At 36.2% G+C, this 23,748-nt stretch overlaps 1 protein-coding gene across 6 annotated transcripts in view; it reads right to left on the bottom strand.

The window, feature by feature from the left end:
- Window positions 1-23,748, bottom strand: part of LOC120419868 (TOX high mobility group box family member 3-like) — an 83,637-nt gene that overhangs the window by 19,647 nt on the left and 40,242 nt on the right. For all 6 annotated transcript variants that reach the window (XM_052707143.1, XM_052707144.1, XM_052707139.1 and 3 more), the window contains 4 exons: window positions 20,772-21,058; window positions 20,234-20,543; window positions 19,986-20,125; window positions 16,260-16,395 (listed from right to left, as the gene is read on the bottom strand). In XM_052707143.1, coding sequence (XP_052563103.1) covers window positions 16,260-16,395; window positions 19,986-20,125; window positions 20,234-20,543; window positions 20,772-21,058 — 873 coding nt within the window. The remainder of the gene's footprint in view (window positions 1-16,259; window positions 16,396-19,985; window positions 20,126-20,233; window positions 20,544-20,771; window positions 21,059-23,748) is intronic.

Here is a 23,748-nt window from a genome sequence, read left to right as displayed (position 1 = left end):
ATAAGGGGGTGTAGAGATCCTTAATAGGGAGACTGGTCGAAGTGAATTTGACGTACCCAAACAGACACGAGTTTGACGTATCCATCCATACGAGCATTTGCCTTTACGCCCAGCAAAACTTATCAGTGTTGCCAAGCTCAAAACATACGTTGCCAGATCGATTTAGCCAGCTTAGACTAGTCTCCCTATTTAGGGTCTCTAAGGGGGAGCTGATTGATCATAAGAGGATACGCATGGCGGCCTAACATGTTCCATAGCATTTGTATATAAATGTACTTTATTTGTATCTAAATCTAAAATTCAATTCTGTCGATTCCCTGAACATGCTCAGGGAGCCCAAATCTATCAAACCTTGATGAAACTGAAGCGTTTATTGACATCATCTTCAAAAATGTCAAGTTGTGTATTCATTAGAAATTGATTCTAACATGAAAATACCATTTTGCTGCCCAGTCTGCGATCAGCAGAGAAGCGAGTCAGACGTGCGTCCCTCACAAACCAAAAAAGTGCTAAAAAGTGCAAAAAATGCCTCACGGCAAGAAAAAGAGGCGGTCCTCACCAGCAGGATCGGCAGATTTGAAGAAGCTAAAGAATGCCGAAGCGCTACCTGCAAAGCCAGGCAGTTTGAGCAAGGACGCTTAAAAATTGTCTGGAAACCAGTTCGCTACCCTCCCTGTGGACGTGAGCGAGAAGGAAGAATTTGAACGACGGGAAAAGTTGCCACCCATTTTTGTGAAAACATCGTCATCGGACTCGGTGCGAAAGTGGCTGACCGAATTTATCAAATCTGGCGCTTTACGAGCTTCCATTCGCTTGTGTGCTGATGGACTCAAAATTCTGCTACCTACCAGAAAGGATTACAACTACGTTCGGGATTTCTTGAACACACAAAGATTGAATACCACAGCCATGACGATACAGGTAAACGCCCCATGAAACAGGTCCTCCGAGGCCTGTACGACATGGATGTGAGCTCAAAACTCTTAAGTTGAACGTGATCGAAGTCTTCAAGATGACGAGACACAACAAGGACATCAAGTATCGTGATCAACTGTACCTGGTTCATCTCGAAAAAGGATCGACGAGGCCGTTTGAGCTGAAAGCAGTTTGGGCAATTTTCAACATCATCGTGACTTGGGAACGTTATCGTCCAGTGCACCGAGACGTGACACAATGTTCGAACTGCTTGCAGTTTGGACATGGTGGAAGGAACTGTTTCATCAAGAGTCGTTGTGCAATCTGCGGAGGTGAGCACAAAACTCAAGTGTGCAACAAAATCAACGAGAACATCGAAGCGAAATGCTTCAATTGCGGCGGCGACCATTCGACCAAGAAGCTGCCCAAAACGTGCTGAGTTTGTGAAAATTCGGCAGCAAGCGACGACGAGGCACCAACCAAATCGACGCAAAACATCACCAACTTTCACGGACGTGGATTTTCCTGCTTTGGCGTCACCTGGAGCGGGATCTGTTCGAGTGGTTCCAAATCTGCAGCCATTGCGGTTGAATCAGCGGCAAAAAGTTGCAGAGAATACAACACCTCCTGGCTTCAGTCAGCAACCGAGGGAAAACCAACCAGCATCAACGGATGAAGGCAGCAGTGACCTGTTTTCACCACAAGAACTTATGAACATTTTCATCGAGATGACAACAACACTGCGTGGTTGCAAAACTCGTGCGGAACAAGTAAGAACGCTTGGAGGATTTATCTTAAAATACAGTTCGTAGTTTACTCGTTCTGATGATTTTGAATATTTCAATGAATTTGCTTTTTTAGTTTTAAGTTAGGATTAGTTGTTGAAGTGATTTTTTTTTCTTTTTTACCCAAATGTATTCGATTCAATGCAAAAATGTAAAACAATTTGAAGTAAATAAATGAATGTGAACAGTTAATAAGAAAACGAAAAATAAAACAAAGATGAAGAGCATTTAGCCATACCACTTAGAATGTAAATGAAATGTAATTATTATAAGAAAGTTCAATAAAGACATATTTAATTTTTCCATTTTGCTGCCACCAAAAGCAATTATGTAGCATGTCGTGAAATTTTCCGATCTTTTCGAAAACAATATTTTCAAAAATTTTAAATCAGGACTAACATTTTAAAAGGACCAAACATTCAATATTACGCCCTTTTTAAATGTTAGTCCTTTTTAAAAATTTCGAAAATATTTTATCCGAAAAGATCGGAAAATTTCACGAATGTTTCATATTTTAACATTGTAAATCGGACTACTAGTTGCTGAGATATCAACATTAGAAAATGGTGGGTTGTTTGGGTGAGACTTAGAAAACATCAATTTTCCTGTTTTAAAACACTTGCATGGCAATATCTCAGCAACTAAGGGTCGTACAGTCATCCCACATATTCGGAACGGTTTCCAGATCGGGCAATGTTCAAAAAATCATAGCAAATCGATAATTGAACTTAATGATTCGCTTTTACCTTCATTTGAAAGCTTGTCTTGCGATCTTTCGAATGCTGTATCGAACATATGCGAGCAATTCTCTACGAAATCGGTCTTTTTTCTTCAATTTTAATTTTTGTATTTTTTAATCCGGCTGAAACTTTTTTGGTGCCTTCGGTATGCCCAAAGAAGCCATTTTGCATCATTAGTTTGTCCATATAATTTTCCATACAAATTCGGCAGCTGTCCATACAAAAATGATGTATGAAAATTCAAAAATCTGTATCTTTTGAAGGAATTTTTTGATCGATTTGGTGTCTTGGGCAAAGTTGTAGGTATGGATACGGACTACACTGGAAAAAATAATACACGGTAAAAAAAAATTTGGTGATTTTTTTATTTAACTTTTTATCACTAAAACTTGATTTACAAAAAAACACTATTTTTAATTTTTTTTATTTTTTGATATGTTTTAGAAGACATAAAATGCCAACTTTTCAGAAATTTCCAGGTTGTGCAAAAAATCACTGACCGAGTTATGAATTTTTTAATCAATACTGATTTTTTCAAAAAATCGAAATTTTGGTCGTAAAAATTTTTCAACTTCATTTTTCGATGTAAAATCAAATTTGCAATCAAAAAGTACTTTACTAAAATTTTGATAAAGTGCACCGTTTTCAAGTTATAGCCATATTTAAGTGACTTTTTTGAAAATAGTCGCAGTTTTTCATTTTTTTAAATTAGTGCACATGTTTGCCCAGTTTTGAAAAAAATATTTTTGAAAAGCTGAGAAAATTCTCTATATTTTGCTTATTCGGACTATGTTGATACGACCTTTAGTTGCTGAGATATTGCAATGCAAAGGTTTAAAAACAGGAAAATTGATGTTTTCTAAGTTTCACCCAAACAACCCACCATTTTCTATCGTCAATATCTCAGCAACTAATGGTCCGATTTTCAATGTTAATATATGAAACAATTGTGAAATTTTCCGATCTTTTCGAAAAAAATATTTTTAGAATTTTCAAATCAAGACAAACATTTTAAAAGGGCGTAATATTGAATGTTTGGCCTTTGTGAAATGTTAGTCTTGATTTGAAAATTCCAAAAATATTTTTTTCGAAGAGATCGGAAAATTTCACAAATGTTTCATATATTAACATTGAAAATCGGACCATTAGTTGCTGAGATATTGACGATAGAAAATGGTGGGTTGTTTGGGTGAAACTTAGAAAACATCAATTTTCCTGTTTTTAAACCTTTGCATTGCAATATCTCAGCAACTAAAGGTCGTATCAACAAAGTCCAAATAAGCAAAATATAGAGAATATTCTCAGCTTTTCAAAAATATTTTTTTCAAAACTGGGCAAACATGTGCACTAATTTAAAAAAATGAAAAACTGCGACTATTTTCAAAAAAGTCACTTAAATATGGCTATAACTTGAAAACGGTGCACTTTATCAAAATTTCAGTAAAGTACTTTTTGATTGCAAATTTGATTTTACATCGAAAAATGAAGTTGAAAAATTTTTACGACCAAAATTTCGATTTTTTGAAAAAATCAGTATTGATTAAAAAATTCATAACTCGGTCAGTGATTTTTTGCACAACCTGGAAATTTCTGAAAAGTTGGCATTTTATGCCTTCTAAAACATATCAAAAAATAAAAAAAATTAAAAATAGTGTTTTTTTGTAAATCAAGTTTTAGTGATAAAAAGTTAAATAAAAAAATCACCAATTTTTTTTTACCGTGTATTATTTTTTTCCAGTGTAGTCCGTATCCATACCTACAACTTTGCCGAAGACACCAAATCGATCAAAAAATTCCTTCAAAAGATACAGATTTTTGAATTTTCATACATCATTTTTGTATGGACAGCTGCCGAATTTGTATGGAAAATTATATGGACAAACTAATGATGCAAAATGGCTTCTTTGGGCATACCGAAGGCACCAAAAAAGTTTCAGTCGGATTAAAAAATACAAAAAAAATCGAATGACCGAAATCCTAGAGAACTGCTATGCAAATTTTAACTTTAATATGAAGTTTTTGAAGAATTACTTTGACCCTTGAAATCCACAAATTCGGAACACTTTTTTCTTACGAATGTAAACGAACTTTGGATCTCTCCAGGAGTACATATTTATTACCAAATAATGACTTCACCCACTGAATTCAATGAAACTCAAGCTTAGTGATGTTCAATTAAGGTTTTCTACAATTGTGGGAGGCACAATAACATCCCACAATTATGGAACAGGCAATTTGGAGGCAGTGTTTAGCTGCTCTGAATAAAATAGTCTCGAAATGTAGTTTTTTGTTCAAAAAGAACTACTTTTACTAGTGAAATAACAAGAGAATGTCCAAATAAAGGTCCTTAAAAATAGAAGGGTCGCCAGAAAAGATGCATAGAATTTTCGCAGCTTTTCAAAAATATTTTTTTCAAAAGTGGGAAAACATGTGCACTAATTGAAAAAAATGAAAAACTGCGGCTGTTTTCAAAAAAGTCACCTCAAAATGAATTCAACTTAAAAACGGTGCACTTTATCAAAATTTCACTGAAGTACAGTCATCCCACATATTCGGAACACCCACAAATTCGGAACACTTTTATGATAATTTGTCAATAGCATGCCAAAAGTAGCTTTTCTGTCGACCTTACTATTTTTAGAACCTTCATTTGGACATGATCTTGCTATTTCCCTAGTAAAAGTAGTACTTTTTGAACTAAAACTTCATTCCAAGACTATTTTGTCTAGAGCAGCAAAACACTGCCTCCAAATGGCCTGTTTCATAATTGTGGGATGTTATTGTGCCTCCCACAATTGTGGAACACCTGAATTTAACTGATATTTTCACAACAAAAAGTTATCAAACCATGTATAAAACATCACTAAGCTTGAGTTTTATTGGTTTCAGTGTGTGAAGTCATTATTTGGTAATAAATATGTACTCCTGGAGAGATCCAAAGTTTGTTTACATTCGTAAGAAAACAAGTGTTCCAAATTTGTGGATTTCAAGGGTCAAAGTAATTCTTCAAAAACTTCATATAAAAGTTAAAATTTGCAGATGTTCGATACAGCATTCGAAAGATCGCAAGAAAAGCTTTCAAATGAAGGTAAAAGCGAATCATTAAGTTCAGTTATCGATTTGCTATGATTTTTTGAACATTGGTCGATCTGGAAACCGTTCCGAATATGTGGGATGACTGTACTTTTTGATTTCAAATTTGATTTTGCATCGAAAAATGAAGTTGAAAAATTTGTGCGATCAATATGTCGATTTTTTTGAAAAAAATAAGTATTGATTCAAAAATTCATAACTCGGTCAAAGATGTTTTGCACATTCTGGAATTTTCTGAAAAGTTGGCATTTTATGTCCTCTAAAACAAATTATAAAATAAAAAAAAAATAAAAATAGAGTTTTTTTGCAAATCAAGTTTTAGTGACAAAAAGTTAAGTAAAAAATCACCAATTTTTTTACCGTGTATCATTTTTTTCAGTGTAGTCCATAGCCATACCTACAACTTTGCCGAAGACACCAAAAAGATCAAAAAAATCCTTCAACAGATAGATTTTTGAATTTTCATACATCATTTTTGTATGGACAAACTAATGATGCAAAATGGCTTCTTTGGGCATACCGAAGGCACCAAAAAAGTTTCAGTCGGATTACAAAATACAAAAATAAATCGAATGACCGAAATCTGAAAGAACTGCTTCTATTTTTGATTTAAATGTTATTTTTCTAAGAGGGTCTTTTTCAGAGGGTTCAATTTCAAAAGTTAGCGTTTCATAACATGCATAATGAGTTTCTTCTGGCATGCGTACTAACGTACAAGAAATTAAAATTTATCTGATATCAATTTGGCCAGAACCAATTCCAACAATTCCGTAATGTTTTCCGAAGTTATTCACTCAAACTTTGCTTTATTGGAATACCACCCTGCTTTAAAGCAGCGAGCAAGAGCGTATGAAATTTCACGAAAACAAACAAGCCAACAAGGATAATGGGGAAAATGGGGGTGGTAGCGAGGGAGGAGAACAGACAGCATCGTGAAGGGGGACATTGGGGGTGGTAGGTGGGTGAGAGAGTACAGAATTGGAATGATTTTGAATCTCGAAAATTAAATTGAAAAACTTTTCTAATGTTTCTTTTCTTCCGCAATTGCATACGCTGGTTGTGTGTTTCTCTTTCTCCATCTCACTCGCGCGCGCGCTCCCACTCTACCCAAGTACACATGTACTCTGTACTCTACACACACGCGAAGGCCAACCCTACTACAAGTACACAGCTGGCCATAACTTGGGTGGATTGTGCGGGGGTGGTTTATGGTGGTGCGGAAGATCTGGAGATCGTAGTATGCTCCGTTTTTGGGGCCTGTATACAATTGTCATGTAGCTACGTACAAACCCACACAGCAGTCGTCGTCACAGCATACTATGATTTCGCTTCGGGAGAGCTCATCATCGACGAAGGCTTGCGAGAGAGCAAAACAGGGTCCTCGGTTTTTGAGAAATCTCGTTTCTGATTATGTAAGCGCATGCTTATTTTCGCGATCTTATCCAAACCGAGTTCTTTCGACGGAGAGAGCGCGAGGAGAGAGCCTTCGTTGTTGGTTTCCGACGACCGTCGTCTGCTGTACGTTGTTTAACCAAATTGAAGCGAACACTTTAACAGCATGTATTGGTTTGGTTGCTGGTTCCTGGATTCTGGATTGGTAAAGGATTCGGGGTCACCGGCGAGAAAGAGGAGGAGGTGGAAAAGGATAAAACCGGCGACAGAAATCTATTCCGAAAGCAATAACTCAAAAAAGCTCTCACCCCTTCTTCTCCGTTTCCGTTTTTTTAGCCCTGGGATGGGATGTTTTTGTAATTGAAATTTGTACTTGGCTCTTTTGAGGATACGCACCACTTCTAACCGAAATTGAACATATTCGCTCATCAAGCTAATATATGTTCACACAGGTGCCATCCACCGAATTCACCGAAATTGCTCATTACACAATTTTCGTATACATCACTAATATGAAAAATTAGTGTACACTTTTCCAGAATTACTTTTTACCTTTCTTTCCGCGTGGAAAGGCTTTGCAAACCCGAGTGGGAAAATGAAGGGCAAAACAAGAGTTGAAAAAAAAAATGTGAGAAGAGCTACTAGGTGGATTGAATTCCGATTTTTCGGCGAAACTTCAGAATAGCAATCTGAAAAACAAATGTATGTATATTTGTTTCTGTACGTGTGTCTGTCTGTCTGTATGTGGGTGTGTGTGTGTGTGTTCTACATGCTATAGCTCCCCCGCTGCTCCACTCACAAATTTGTCTGTTTGAAGCACTCTTCTCCGTTCGTTTCGTTTGTGTATTCTGCTGCTCAAGGAGAGAAGTCCAAAGTTGTGTATATACACACAGCAGCGATGCTATCATTTCATTTTATCTGCCAATTTGTGATCGTTAGATTTTATGTCTGACAAGGGTACTATTTTTCAGAAAATGATTTCTCTTGATAATGGGTTGCGACTCTGACTCGAGCGCGCAATCCGACCCATGGTAGAAAAGTGCTTGACTATAGTGCTAGCCTTGGTTCTTGGTTTGGCTAAGCTCAGCACAGTTCATGGGCCTAGCCAGCAACGCGTTGTTACAATGCAAGATTTATGAGCTGAGCTAAGGGTTTTGTTTCAAAAACAATGAAGTTGATTGTTTTGGCATTGCTCAATAGATTAGTAACGTTTCACGTTGTGAAGAACTTCTTGTCATACCATCATGGGGGGTGATTTTGGGCATCAAAAACTATAAATATCGAATATAATACGGACGATATCAATAAACTTTCAAGAAAGTGTTTTAAGAGGCAGTATTTGTAAATATTGCTCGGTTTGTTCTAGAGGTCGTATCGAGATGCTCCGATTTGGTTGAAACTTTCAGCGCTTGTTTGTCTATACATGAGATGAACTCATGCCAAATATGAGCCCTCTACGACAAAGGGAAGTGGGGTAAAACGGGCTTTGAAGTTTGAGGTCCAAAAAACCTAAAAAATATTAAAATTGCTCGCATTTCCGTAAAACTTTATCAATTCCAACTCTCTTAGATGCATTCGAAAGGTCTTTTGAAGCACTTCCAAATGTGCCATAGACATCCAGGATTGGTTCGACTTTTTCTCTTAGCTTTTGCAAATTACTGTCAAAAATTGATTTTTTTAAAACCTTAATATCTTTTCGCAACAGCCTCCAACACCCATACTCCCATAGGTCAAAAGATAGGTAATTACATGGACTATAAGCCTACAGTGTTAACTTTTTGGCCAATCGCAGTTTTTCTCATAGTTTTTTGATTTTTCTAGAACAAACATTTTACAACGTTAGTTCTTGCCCTGTAGGCCGCCATAGCGGCACTTTTTGGTCTCAATTTTGTCATATTCGGAATCCTCGGACAATTTCACGTAAGTTAGAAGTAGTGGAGTTGTAAATTTGATTTAATAAATAATTAAATAAAACATTTTTGAAAAAAGAAATAGATCTTATTTGCCCTATGATCAATACGTCAAATGCTGTATCAAGTAGGCGAAAACCTGTTTTACCCCTAATTAAACAAATTGTAAAAAAATATTTTAATTCATTCTGAATGCCAATTTTTCCAATCAAATTTACAACTCCAATACTTCTAACTTACGTGAAATTGTCCGAGGATTCCGAATATGACAAAATTGAGACCAAAAAGTGCCGCTATGGCGGCCTACAGGGCAAAAACTAACGTTGTAAAATGTTTGTTATAGAAAAATCGAAAAACTATGAGAAAAACTGCAATTGGCCAAAAAGTTAACACCGTAGGCTTATAGTCCATGTAATTACCTATCTTTTGACCTATAGGAGTATGGGTGTTGGAGGCTGTTGCGAAAAGATATTAAGGTTTTAAAAAAATCAATTTTTGACAGTAATTTGCAAAAGCTAAGAGAAAAAGTCGAACCAATCCTGGATGTCTATGGCACATTTTGAAGTGCTTCAAAAGACCTTTCGAATGCATCTAAGAGAGTTGGAATTGATGAAGTTTTACGGAAATGCGAGCAATTTTAAGATTTTTTAGGTTTTTTGGACCTCAAACTTCAAAGCCCGTTTTACCTCACTTCCCTTTGTCGTAGAGGGCTCATATTTGGCATGAGTTCATCTCATGTATAGACAAACAAACGCTGAAAGTTTCATCCAAATCGGAGCACCTCGATACGACCTGTTACACATTGGTGAAAAACTCGCTCTTAAGTTTTTTTTACATAACAGTGCCAAAATAATGGGAATGATATGAATATGTATGAATCGTTTTTTGACCCACTGACGGTTTTCAAAAGTTAACATCCGGACCAAAAAGAAAAATAAATATCTCGTCAGCTGTGTGCTATCTTGTGACATAGACCATTTTGGTCGAATATAAGTTAATGATGACGTTTTGCTGTACTTAACAAACACTACAAGATGCTTTAACCCGATTTTGGAAACTTGCTTCCGTTTCCCGGATATCGCAATACACACTTGTGGCATAGACCAATTTATCATCAAAATGATTGTGCACACTTGTGACACGTCATACATGTTTTTGGAAAATGTGGAAAATTTTTCTTGTTTTTCACAAATTTATGTCCACACATACTTTCTAAAGGCAATGCAACCTTTTGTTAATGAAAATATACTGATTAAGTCGATAAAACCATTGATTTGAGAACTCTGTGCACACCTGTGACACGTAGTACAATTTTACTTTCGGAGCACACTTGTGCCACGTGCTTTTCAGATTTTTGTTTACATTATTTACTGTATCTTTTAACTGGTGTAACCAAATTAGTTGAAACTTGGAGTGTTTGTTAAGCGATAGTATACGAACCGATTGCTTCAAAAAGTTTGGCTCTATTATTCATAGTTTTGAAATTATTTACCAATAAACTTTAAAAATCGATTTTCACGAAAAGTACTAAATGGTCGTTTTCACAAGATAGCACACAACTGACGATCGTTTAAGCAGTCATGCTTTTGAACGGGTTCTCCGTTCGTTCAAGTTCACACAGCAATACGAAAAATGTCAGCTCTGAGAACGAACGCTCGTCTCTAATGGTACGTTCGTTTGAGGGCTAGTTCCGCACTGAGTGCCGCACTCAGAGCTGTCAAAGTGTTTGTTTGAAGAAACTCGCGCTAGTTCCGCACGAGTTTCGCCGCCATCTTGGAACTGAAACTCTAGTGCCGCACTCGATATTTTTTTCAGTTTCATGCGAGTTCCATGCACACTGAAAAAGAATGTTCGTTTGAACCAAAACTGGCACCGACGAGTGTGGCACTCAGTGCCGCACTGGCTGTTCAAACGAACGTACCATAACAAACGTTCGTTCAGTAGGCTTTTTTTAACGAACGGAGAACCCAGTTCAGAACATCAACATTTTCCTTAGATAAGACCTCAGTAGACTAGCCAAACTTCGTTGACTTTTAATCGTCTGTTTACATGGCAGTACTGCTCGCTTAGTGGTAACAAATAGATTTAGTAATCAGAGGTAGTGAGTTCGAATCTCTTTTTCCCTAACATGAAAAAGTTTTAAAATCACGATTAACAGTCTAGACCCGAAGCTTGATTTTTCTGTTACATTCTTATTGGAATTCCATATAAACTGTATCGGGGATTGCAAGCACCGGGTCCTGACTATTAATAAGATTTCATCTCCATTGTAGTTAGAGGTGTATTAAGAAGATTTTTGCCGTTGAACCGTTTTTTTAGTCTCCCTAGCCTCCCCTCCTGCCACGTGGTGGCTGATTGACATGTGGCGTCCTCTGATCGAGGCAGCCTTCTTAGCGTGCTTTGATCTATCCCTGTACATTTTGCTGGGACCATGAGAATTTCGGTGACGCCGGAATGAATCTGCTTCTAGGCAAGATTAGAGGCCTCGGATCATCTTGCACCCTTCAAAGGAATTGTTTCCCAGACCATCCCCTTGGACCCCATGGTATGCAAAAGTCGTTAAATTTCAACGACAGACTTGTACAGAGCAATGTACCCAATTGCTCAAGTTTTACGGGTTAATTCCCATTTAAACTTGTTCCTGCTCAAGGCAAGCCAATTTTCAACCAAATGGGCTGAAATTTGGGCTGTAGGCCCCATTTTGAGTACTCTTTCGGGCAATCTCATATACTTTTTGATTTGAGCAATTTTAATTTTTTTGACCCAGGCTACTAATTATTCATTTTTTAGAATAAACATTAAGAAACAAAAAACAGTTTTGTATCTTTTAAAAACTATAAGACCTGGCATAACATTCAAGTATTAAAAAATCTTGAAAACTGTTTTTCACAGCTTTGTATCTAATAAGTTCAAACCTCAAAGCATTTATTTTTATCAAGCAAGGATTTGCAAAATATTGAAGTTCCAGCTGCAAAAAAAAATCTGACTGTATAATAAATTATAATGTGATACCGTTATCAGGGGTGACATTGGGTCTGGGGGTGAGTTTTGGGTCATACAAAAATGCAGAAATTTGTATGACCCAATCTCACCCCCCAGACCCAATGTCACCCCTGAAGACGGTTCTTCTAAATAATAATAAGCAAACAATTTTAGAAACGAGGATTTAATTTAATTGTGTACAATTCGAATTAATATTATGCAATCATAAAAAACAACCTAGCGTGACGTCACAGTCTCGCAAACCCCCCCTCCCCCCTTGGTCACATCTTGTCACACCTACGGTAACCCCCACCCCCTCCCCCCCTAAGAGCGTACGTACTTTATGGATGACGCCTTACTGCACTGATATTTTGCCAAGACAATCCATTAAAGGAAATGAAATGAAATACATAAGTATGATCCGACTTCAAAAAAGTACATAAATATCATTAAGTGTTCATAACTTGAGACAGGGTTGCCAGACCAATTTATTAAGCCAGCTTTTAATTTGAGGTAGGATCGAAACATTTTTCATTCTAGAATTTGTGATGTGATATTTTGTTATTTAAAGTAAAAGTTATTAAATTTTAGCAAAATAGAAAAAAAATGTCTATGCGAATTCTCAGAGGTTATGTCTACTAAAATTATCTTAAGAAGCAATTAGTTAAACTTTTATGACATAATACAAAAATCACAAAAACCTGATGCAAACTCCAATTAAATTTAATACTTCAATCCCAAATTCAATTGCAAACAACAACCAAAAGAAGAAAAAAGAGATAAAAGGTCCATCAGCGAGATTGTGGTGAAACCCTTCACCCGAGCTTGATTTGATAAGAAAATGTGTGTGTGTGTGTGTGTGTGTGTGTGTGTGTGTGTGTGTGTCTGCGTATTCCATTAAACTGGCTTTCAAAAGAGAGAAACACAAAATTTCCTCGTCTATTCGATGGAGAGGGAGAGATAAACGTACTGTACTACTACTATACATAGCTTTCTGAAGGATAGATTCATCATCCATGTGCATTTCCTGTGCGCGCGCGTTTGTTTGAAAAGAGGAGCAAAAAGATGAAGAGTGGGAGGGAGGGGGAGGTTTAACGTAAACATATATCATAATGCGATGTATGAAAATGAGAAGAAGAAAAAATCAATTCATTTTCAATTAATATTCAATCTTTTTAATGGCATATTTTGGGGAATTCCAACCAGTTCCTGCAGAGTATGCAAATATTGAATCACAAATTGAATAAATTTAAAAGGAGTCATGAACAGCAAACCACGCTTAAAACTGGAAACATATCGGATTACAAAACTTAACTATTTTTGTTTGGGTAGTTTAGAAAAAAAAATGTGCAAAACTATAGCACTTTTTTTTCAAAAAATACTTCAATCATTCAACCATCTCAACAATTCAGTAACACTATGAATCTATTGTTTAATTCATCGGTAATAAATTAAATCCTGCCCCTGACAGCATTATCGTCTGTGCTCGCTGTACATCAATCGATTCCTTATTGAGGATTCGATTCAACATAATGAAACATTTACGATTATGCTTCACATAGCACAAATTCGCTGACTCTTTGAAGATGAAATAAGCAGCCATGGCATGGCAAACCAATTTGAAGCATCCTTTATATTTATTTTGCTTCTTGCTGCTTCAATTTACATTCCTCGGAAATCTTCTTTGAATTATTCATTTCCGCGTTTTACTGGGCACATCAGCAAAGCGGACAAAATAAACAAACATTGTGACACGTTCAAACTAGGAGCGAGAGAAAGTCGCCATATTTGTTCCTGTTACTTTGGTTTATCTGTATTGACAAATATACAAATAGCCTTCAATCATTATAAACAGAAAAAGCAGGAAAAAAAATGAACCAAAATAAACAACCTGGTTCGAGAATTGAGGCGCAAAGTAAATGCACGATAAATAAATTTAAAACAGAACACTGAAAAATTGAAGATAAAGATCCGATTAGAACCAGAATTACAATAATGACAGCTTAGCCGGGAGGCCTTAGCGTTCTCAGGGTTCAAACAGACGTTAGTAGTTATGATTTGAGATCAAATTTAATAGAAAAATTATCTTAAAATGTAATCAATTAAAGTTTTCACTAAAAAGCAAAACAATTAACTTAAAAAAAAACTAACTTTACGGATTCCAACTGTATGCAAAGAAAGAAATTGACAAATAAGTGAGGGCAAGAGAATCCACCAGAGCAGTTCTCTAGGATTTCGGTCATTCGATTTTTTTTGTATTTTTTAATCCGACTGAAACTTTTTTGGTGCCTTCGGTATGCCCAAAGAAGCCATTTTGCATCATTAGTTTGTCCATATAATTTTCCATACAAATTCGGCAGCTGTCCATACAAAAATGATGTATGAAAATTCAAAAATCTGTATCTTTTGAAGGAATTTTTTGATCGATTTGGTGTCTTCGGCAAAGTTGTAGGTATGGATACGGACTACACTGGAAAAAAATAATACACGGTAAAAAAAATTTGGTGATTTTTTTATTTAACTTTTTATCACTAAAACTTGATTTACAAAAAAACACTATTTTTAATTTTTTTTATTTTTTGATATGTTTTAGAAGGCATAAAATGCCAACTTTTCAGAAATTTCCAGGTTGTGCAAAAAATCAATGACCGAGTTATGAATTTTTTAATCAATACTGATTTTTTCAAAAAATCGAAATTTTGGTCGTAAAAATTTTTCAACTTCATTTTTCGATGTAAAATCAAATTTGCAATCAAAAAGTACTTTACTGAAATTTTGATAAAGTGCACCGTTTTCAAGTTATAGCCATATTTAAGTGACTTTTTTGAAAATAGTCGCAGTTTTTCATTTTTTTAAATTAGTGCACATGTTTGCCCAGTTTTGAAAAAAATATTTTTGAAAAGCTGAGAATATTCTCTATATTTTGCTTATTTGGACTTTGTTGATACGACCTTTAGTTGCTGAGATATTGCAATGCAAAGGTTTAAAAACAGGAAAATTGATGTTTTCTAAGTTTCACCCAAACAACCCACCATTTTCTATCGTCAATATCTCAGCAACTAATGGTCCGATTTTCAATGTTAATATATGAAACATTTGTGAAATTTTCCGATCTCTTCGAAAAAAATATTTTTGGAATTTTCAAATCAAGACTAACATTTCACAAAGGCCAAACATTCAATATTACGCCCTTTTAAAATGTTTGTCTTGATTTGAAAATTCCAAAAATATTTTTTTCGAAAAGATCGGAAAATTTCACAATTGTTTCATATATTAACATTGAAAATCGGACCATTAGTTGCTGAGATATTGACGATAGAAAATGGTGGGTTGTTTGGGTGAAACTTAGAAAACATCAATTTTCCTGTTTTTAAACCTTTGCATTGCAATATCTCAGCAACTAAAGGTCGTATCAACATAGTCCGAATAAGCAAAATATAGAGAATTTTCTCAGCTTTTCAAAAATATTTTTTTCAAAACTGGGCAAACATGTGCACTAATTTAAAAAAATGAAAAACTGCGACTATTTTCAAAAAAGTCACTTAAATATGGCTATAACTTGAAAACGGTGCACTTTATCAAAATTTTAGTTGAGTACTTTTTGATTGCAAATTTGATTTTACATCGAAAAATGAAGTTGAAAAATTTTTACGACCAAAATTTCGATTTTTTGAAAAAATCAGTATTGATTAAAAAATTCATAACTCGGTCAGTGATTTTTTGCACAACCTGGAAATTTCTGAAAAGTTGGCATTTTATGTCTTCTAAAACATATCAAAAAATAAAAAAAATTAAAAATAGTGTTTTTTTGTAAATCAAGTTTTAGTGATAAAAAGTTAAATAAAAAAATCACCAATTTTTTTTTTACCGTGTATTATTTTTTCCAGTGTAGTCCGTATCCATACCTACAACTTTGCCGAAGACACCAAATCGATCAAAAAATTCCTTCAAAAGATACAGATTTTTGAATTTTCATACATCATTTTTGTATGGACAGCTGCCGAATTTGTATGGAAAATTATATGGACAAACTAATGATGCAAAATGGCTTCTTTGGGCATACCGAAGGCACCAAAAAAGTTTCAGCCGGATTAAAAAATACAAAAATTAAAATTGAAGAAAAAAGACCGATTTCGTAGAGAATTGCTCACCATGAATAATTCATTGAATTAAAGTCGTTAGAAATAGAAAACTTCTCTGGGACACGGGGAAAAGAGAACGGATAACGAAGCTGTAGAAAATGTGTTATTATTAGGGTGGCTGTAGTAAGTTTACAATACCTCAATATAAGAAAAAATAGAAAATCATATTTACAAATCTTTTTTGATGAATTATGTTTTTGTTAGATAAATGCATAACGATTTTTGTGTTCCGTAAATGGACAAACTAATGTCATGATTTTTACAAAAAATAATTTTAAAAAATCAATCGAGATTACTTACGTTTTTGTGCTCCGTCGCCAACACGTCCCACATCGAGGCGACAATTTTGGACACCTCGCCAAAGGACGCGTTCGGATTCTGACCCTTGATGGCAGCTTGAGTGTCCCGGAAGAACAGTGCGTACGCGGAAACGGGTCTGTGGTGAAATGAAAAGATGAAAACAAAGTCGGTGTGAATTAGTGGAAATTTTAAGCGCGCAATTATTTTCGACTTTCAAATTGAGTGCAAAGGCAAAAATTTACATCACGCCAACGGTAATAACGAACGATTTCGAACGCAAGAGTTAAAGACTTTTGTAACACTTTCCTCCTTGCCTTTACATATACTCTCACTCTAAAGTTGGCTTACAGCGAATGATACTTTTTTTCGTGCTCGTGTCTATCTCTGGGCATTCACGAAACCCAATTCCATAGCGCGCGCACTCTTGCGCAAAGAGATATATAATAAAATTTGATTTACTACCGTTGCTGGGGCAATAAATATACTTAATGACATAAATGGTCAAATTAAAATATCTTTTTACACAAAACACAAGACTCGCTGTTGGGCAGGGAAGTAGAGTAGAGTATCTCTCTACATATCACAGGGTGAACTGTTTCGCTGCCTTCAACAACAACAACAACAACCATGAAGATAATAATAATGAAAGAATGCTTGCAACAATCGAGTTATGCAGTGTTGTTCGCCACTAACTGCCCCCTGCCATTCAGCGCTGCTGGCAACTTGTGTGAGATAATAGTGATAAATTGTCCATCTCAGGAGAATGAGAAAAGTACAGATTGTCGCCCGGAGCTCCAAATGCTCTCGGAGGAGAGTTATGTGAGTGAAATCTATAAATTTTCGAAGATAATGACAATCTGATTATTATCGGGGTGATATCTTTAAAGAGAAACGGCTAAGATAACATGAATAGCCATCAAAAAGCTTGCGTTTGCTTTACCAGTACATATTATGTACGAATTTATTCCCTTTGATCTGTCTTTGAAATAACTTTGTGGTGATACGAAAGAATGTAAACAAGTTCTGACTGCCGTCGCCCCTCCTTTCACCTTGAATGGAATGCTATATATTGACATTGACTTTTTTAATTGGGGAGAAAATTCGAATATTTATGGCAAATAACTTAAACATGTGATTAGTAAAGATGCGTTAAGGATGCGAATTTTGAAAAACAAAAAGTTTTATACAGTACCGTAATCTGGGGTGAATCGGGACTTCAGTCTGAATAGGGACAGCAGTTTTCAAAGCACTTAAAGCTTTTAAATTTGGAAATGGATGTACACATTTTGTTGGTCTGAGTTTGTTCTAACCGAAACAAACCAGAAAAATCAAAATATTGTGCTCCAACATGGTTAAAACTGCTGTCCCAATTCGCCCCATGTGTCCCGATTGACCCCAGTTTACGGTAAGGAAAAACTTTTATTTAAATGTTTAATCCAGAATTATAATTTACAGATTAAGTTTTAATCACTTTTAACTTGAAGCCATACTTTAAATTAGACAAATTATTTTCTTTTTGTTATCTTAATTATATTTTTTGATCATGATTACAATGATAAGAGCGTGTTTATCAAGAGTGTGTGTCACAGGTCATTTCGAGGTTGTTGGCCTATACATGAGATGAACTTATGCCAAAAATAAGCCCAGTGCGACGAAGGGAACTGGGGTAAAACGGACACAGAAATTTGAGTTTGCATTTTTGTTGAACTTGATGAAATCAAATTCTGTTTATTGAATGATATTTTGAAATACTTTTAAATGTGACATTAAGCTCCTGGATTGATTTGATTTTTTCCCACTAAGGTAAGGTTATAATCCTGCTCTATATTGAACTTTTCACAGAAAGCTCGTAGACCCACCTTCATGAATACTTATCGACTCGAAAAATGAACCAATGTCAATTTTCACTCGCTGGACCGATTTTAACCAAACCGGTCGCATTCGACTTGGTTTAGGGTCCCGTACATCGCTGTTGAATTGTTTAAAGTTTCGATAAGTAGTTTGAATGTTATGTATAAAAATGTGTTTTCACATATATGCGGAGGTTAGATAAATTACCGGAAATCGAATAAAATATCATTATGTTATACATCGTTTGTTAGGTTATTGCAAGACCTTCCAAACAAGTTAAATTTTTTGAAGATTTGACAACCCTGCCCCATGTTATACTCACTTTGGTGTTATTTATGTACTTTTTTAAAGCCGGAAATCACTTCTCTGTATGAAATCTATGTCCGGACTAATCATCCGAACTATCATTGTATAGGTAATTGAAAAACCCTTCAAACGAGAACAAAACATAGAAGATTTGGCAACCCTAACTCATGTTATAACCACTTGAATAATATTTATGTACTTTTTGAAACCTCTTTTGGTTTTAAAGGATCCGTTCCAAAAAAAAAAACAAAGTTTGATATTGGATTTTGTTTTTACATTTTTGTTTGACCAAATTTTGAGAGGGGTAGGGGCGTGGCTGAATGGTTACGCTGTTCGCTTTGTAAGCGAAAGGTTCTGGGTTCGATTCCCATCTGTTCCTATCGAGAAATTATGGAAAGAAGGAATTCTGAACACTTGAATATTAACGAAAAATTCATTAGCTCGCGGCGGGGTTCGATCCTCCGTCCTTTGGGTCAGCTGACAAAAATGCTAACCACCAGAACATCGAGGTTTAGTTGACTTGAAGGATTAAGAATGTTATAAGAATCCAAGAAAATTGATGCGAATCTGAGAACCATATAACAGACAATGCAATATTGAATGCAAAGTTGAATTCAAGAACTTACTCGGCTGCATACTCGTTAGATGAATATTGAACTTTCAACACAACCAGAATTCACCACAAAAAGCTTGGTGAACCGAATTAGAAAGCTTCCAAAATGAATCCAAGAACATACGAAGAATTAGGGACTATAAATAGATTTGACCTGCCGCATCACTTACCTCGGTGAATCCTGGCTTCACACCCGTCTTACTAACACCCTCAAACCTCACGTGATACTTTGTCGAAGACGCAGCGGATTTAGCGGTCTTCATCACTCAAGTATCGGACTAAACTTCCTATCCACTTCCCCGTGTCTTACCACTGGTCGTGGCCGGCGCTGTGATTGTTGCGAAGTAGTGATGATTGGTTCCTACTCTTCATCTGTGGTCCGCGGAGCAATTCTTGGAGGTCCACCAATCCTTCCCAATCATTTTTCTTGACCTTGATGTGCGTTGTAGACGAGAGCGAACGACTAGAAATCCAATTATCCCTAATGTTTTTTTTAGCAGGCGAAATCATGATGTTTTTATGCAAATGTTGATTTCACTCTTTTCAACCGATATGTAAACAACATTTTTACTCGATTTTGTTCATATTGTCCCATACCATGTTTTTTTTTCGTTTCAGCTGCTTTAGAAACGATGAGGAAATATTTTGTTTGTAATTTAATATGCTTTCGCAAAGCAAAATGACACAACTAACGTATTTCAAATATTCCTAATAATCCCCTATTTAATGAGAATCTATCTGCAACCATGCATGTTAGATTACTGAATTTCGTTTGAAAGAAAGGTGATTCATTCCGATATCGTTAAAAATCTTGCCAAAACAACTTGTTTCTCTACTTTCGGAGATTTTTACTTAAACAGAATGTTTAAACCATCAAAATATACGATTACTAATGGAATAACAAATAACTTCCATAATCAGATCGAAATCAACCAGCATATCAATATTTTACTTACTTTTGCGGCTCGTTGGGGTCCCGTTTCTTTTTCTTCTTGGCCACTTTGGGCTTTTTCGCCAGCGATGCCGCCGCCACTTTGGCGATGGCCGCCTCACTTTCGTACACCGGTTCCGGTGAGGGCCGTTTCAGGGTGTTGGCCTGTTGGATAAAAGGTAAAAAAGCATTCATGTGTTTAGTAACAAATTGAACCTATGATATTTTCTTCTATTAATGATATTTTGTCGCTAAATCTCCCAAATTAATTACCGGAATCGCATCGTCACTGTCCTCACTGGTCGTGCCCGGTTCGACGTTGTTGTTGTTGTTATTATTGTGAAGGTGGTGGTTGTTGTTGTTGTTCATGTGGTGATGGGTACCGACCTGCGGTGGGGACCGGCCCAGATATCCGCCGGGGGGACCGCCAGAGCTCAGCTGTGGCGACATTTGTGGCTGCATTTGGGGCGATTGCTGCGGTGGCTGCATCACGTGCAGGGTTGCGTTCGGGTTGCTTGGACTAGGACTGCTCAGCTGGTGATATGTGGGCTGATTGGGTGACGGCATCGGGTATGAGTTATTGCTGGTGGAAATAAGAAGCAACAACATGTGATTACAACATCTCAAAATAAAATGGATAGAAATTAATATTATCTTCGAAAACTGTGGTAGAACTTCACAGTAGGCAACACGTTGGGCGGTAGACAATCCACCCTCTTGTTGTGCCACGCGCCGGTACTGGCTGTCATCGCCTACTGTGATGTGGCTCACACGCACAGAAATGTAATAAAAGCACCCGTCGCACACGTACCCGTGGTGATTTAAATGTGTATCCTGATGCCATTGATTGTATTGTTGTTGCTGCTGCTGTTGTTGTTGTTGTTGTTGTTGCTGTGACTGTTGTTGGTCATTTAACATTCCCATATGGGGTGGTGGTTGACCATTATTGTGCATTTGATACTGATGTTGCTGCTCCATCTGATGGGTTTGATGTGAGTGTTGTTGTTGTTGCTGCTGCTGCTGCTGTTGTTGATGGAGATGTGAATTCATTGTTGGAATGTCAAATTCCTCGTCACCAAACGAAGGTGTGTGGAAGGTCTGCAAACGTGTGAAAGAGAATAATTTATTTTTATTGGATTGAATGCGTCGTTATTCTGCGCGTGCAATTGCAGTTTTCGGGTGCATTGGGGATGCATTGTGGAATGATTTATGGGCTAGGCAAGGATTGTGGTCATCGTAACAAATTGAGTTATAAGCCTTTAGGAATTTGCATCGAAGAATTTGTAACTGCTTCATCCGAGTTAGAGGTAATATATCTGGGATTGTTTAACCACAGCAAAAATGTGCTAATTAGTCAGTAATCTATGTAAAAGACATACATGAGTTTCTTAAATTATATGTAGTGACAACACAATGTCAAAAGAATGATAGAATTTCGTCATACTTTCACCTAACTTTTTTGGAAGTCGGCCTGGAATTTTATAATTAATTTTTAATTCAATTTGAAAAAAAATAACTTCGTGGAACTTCTTGTTAGAAAGCATCCTACTTGATAGCTTATTCCAATGGGACCATAGTTGATCTATCATAAAATGTTTTCTTGTGAATTTATTTTTTTTTTGCATTAAAATAAAAAAATGGGGTCAGAAATGGTTTATAATCATGTTTTTTTTTACCGTTGGGACCATCCATAAACCACGTGGACACTTTTTTTGGAAATTTCCACCCTCCTCCCCCATCGTGGACAATTTCCGTACAAACAAAATATTTTTCGTATGGACAATCGCTGACCCCCCCCCCCCTCTCCCCTAAGTTAGACATAGGGCATTAGGACACTATTGTGTCAAAATAATCGCGGTCAAGGGTCCCGAAACGTCAAAAAGATTGTGCGACAAGCGAACACGATCACACCGATTTTATGTACCGTCTTCTGGAGTGAATCGGGACACATGGGGTGAATTAGGACAGCAGTTTTAGCTTTGTTTCTGCACAATTTTGATATGTTTTTGATTAAAAGCTCATGCTTTAAAGAGCTCTAAAAACTGCTGTCGCTATTCAAACTTCAGTCCCGATCCACCGCAGATGAAAGTACTAAACATTACTTTTTTGCGAAAGTCTTTTGTTCTTTAATTGCATTGATTGGTCCGCCAAATTCCAAAACATTTGCCATTAAAAAGTTTTGTAAAGATAAATTAAATCTGTTAAAGAAATTTTACGTGCTGCAAATAGAATGTACCAAAAAACGATATTTTAGTCACCCTTGTTATTGTTGCTACAAATGCTCACAACTGAGGAACCACTTCCCTATAAATTCGTGCTGCAGAGTACTACAAGTTTGTTTTTCCAAAGCTACAGCCAAACTGGAAGAAAACAAACGCACTCCTTTCGTAGAGTAGAGCGCTCGATGTTTATATATGTTTAACGGTACGATTATATGGTTTTACAGCGGCCGAATGACCCACTTACCTCCTTATAAAAACGAGGCACAGAAAACAAGAAACGCTGCTATCGGCTCGCAATTCGGATTTATTTTCCATTTTCCCCCCATTTTTCTTCGTTCCTCTTGCTATTAATTTTGTTTTCTTTCATTATTGTCATTAATATAAACAGTTCATTAAATTAAATGTCAGTGTGCAAATATCAGAAAATAAAACATTTTTCTTCGTAGTGTCTTTCGCTTTCTCACATCACCATTGAGCTTCGAGCTTTGAGTGGGAAAAGCAAAAGCTGTTTTTAGTCGAGAGGGGTCCTCTAATGGTACCACATTGATTGGCTTGCTTGTTAGGCAATTTCACTCGTGCTGGTGGGACCCCCCGTTCGTGCTGCGCCTTAATGTCTTTTGGCGAATAAATTCTTTTATCAAATTCGCCAAACGCTCACAGATAATATCTAATTAAGAGCGAGTTTTTCACCGATGTGAAACAGGTCGTATCGAGGTGCTCCGATTTGGATGAAACTTTCAGGGTTTGTTTGTCTATACATGAGATGAACTCATGCCAAATATGAGCCCTCTACGACAAAGGGAAGTGGGGTAAAACGGGCATTGAAGTTTGAGGTCTAAAAAACATGAAAAATCTTAAAATTGCTCGCATTTCCGTAAAACTTCATCAATTCCAACTCTCTTAGATGCATTCGAAAGGTCTTTTGAAGCCCTTCAAAATGTGCTATAGACATCCAGGATTGGTTTGACTTTTTCTCATAGCTTTTGCCAATTACTGTTAAAAATGGATTTTTTTAAAACCTTAATGACTTTTGGCAACAGCCTCCAACACCCATACTCCCATAGTTCAAAAGTTAGGGAATTTCATGGACTATAAGCCTACGGTATTAACTTTTTGGCCAATTGCAGTTTTTCTCATAGTTTAACGATTTTTCTAGAACAAACATTTTACAACGTTAGCTTTTGCCCTGTAGGCTTCCATAGCGGCACTTTTTGGTCTCAATTTTGTCATATTCGGAATCCTCAGAAAATTTTACATTAGATTGAGGTGTTGGTATTTTGAATTTGATTGGAAAAAATGCCATTTCGAATTAATTAAAATATTATTTAGAATTTTGTCGGATTAGGGGTTAAACAAGTTTTCGCCTACTTGATACAGCATTTGACGTATTGATCATATGGTAAATAAGATCTATTTCTTTTTTCAAAAATGTTTTATTTAATAATATTTTAAATCAAAATAACAACTCCAATACTTCTAACTTACGTGAAATTGTCCGAGGATTCTGAATATGACAAAATTGAGACCAAAAAGTGCCGCTATGGAAGCCTAAAGGGCAAAAACTAA

Source organism: Culex pipiens, chromosome 1, assembly GCF_016801865.2.
Source record: "Culex pipiens pallens isolate TS chromosome 1, TS_CPP_V2, whole genome shotgun sequence".
NCBI classification, from domain to species: domain Eukaryota; kingdom Metazoa; phylum Arthropoda; class Insecta; order Diptera; family Culicidae; genus Culex; species Culex pipiens.
The sequence above is the reverse complement of the archived record's forward strand: the minus strand, read 5'-3'. Positions and strand labels throughout refer to the sequence as shown.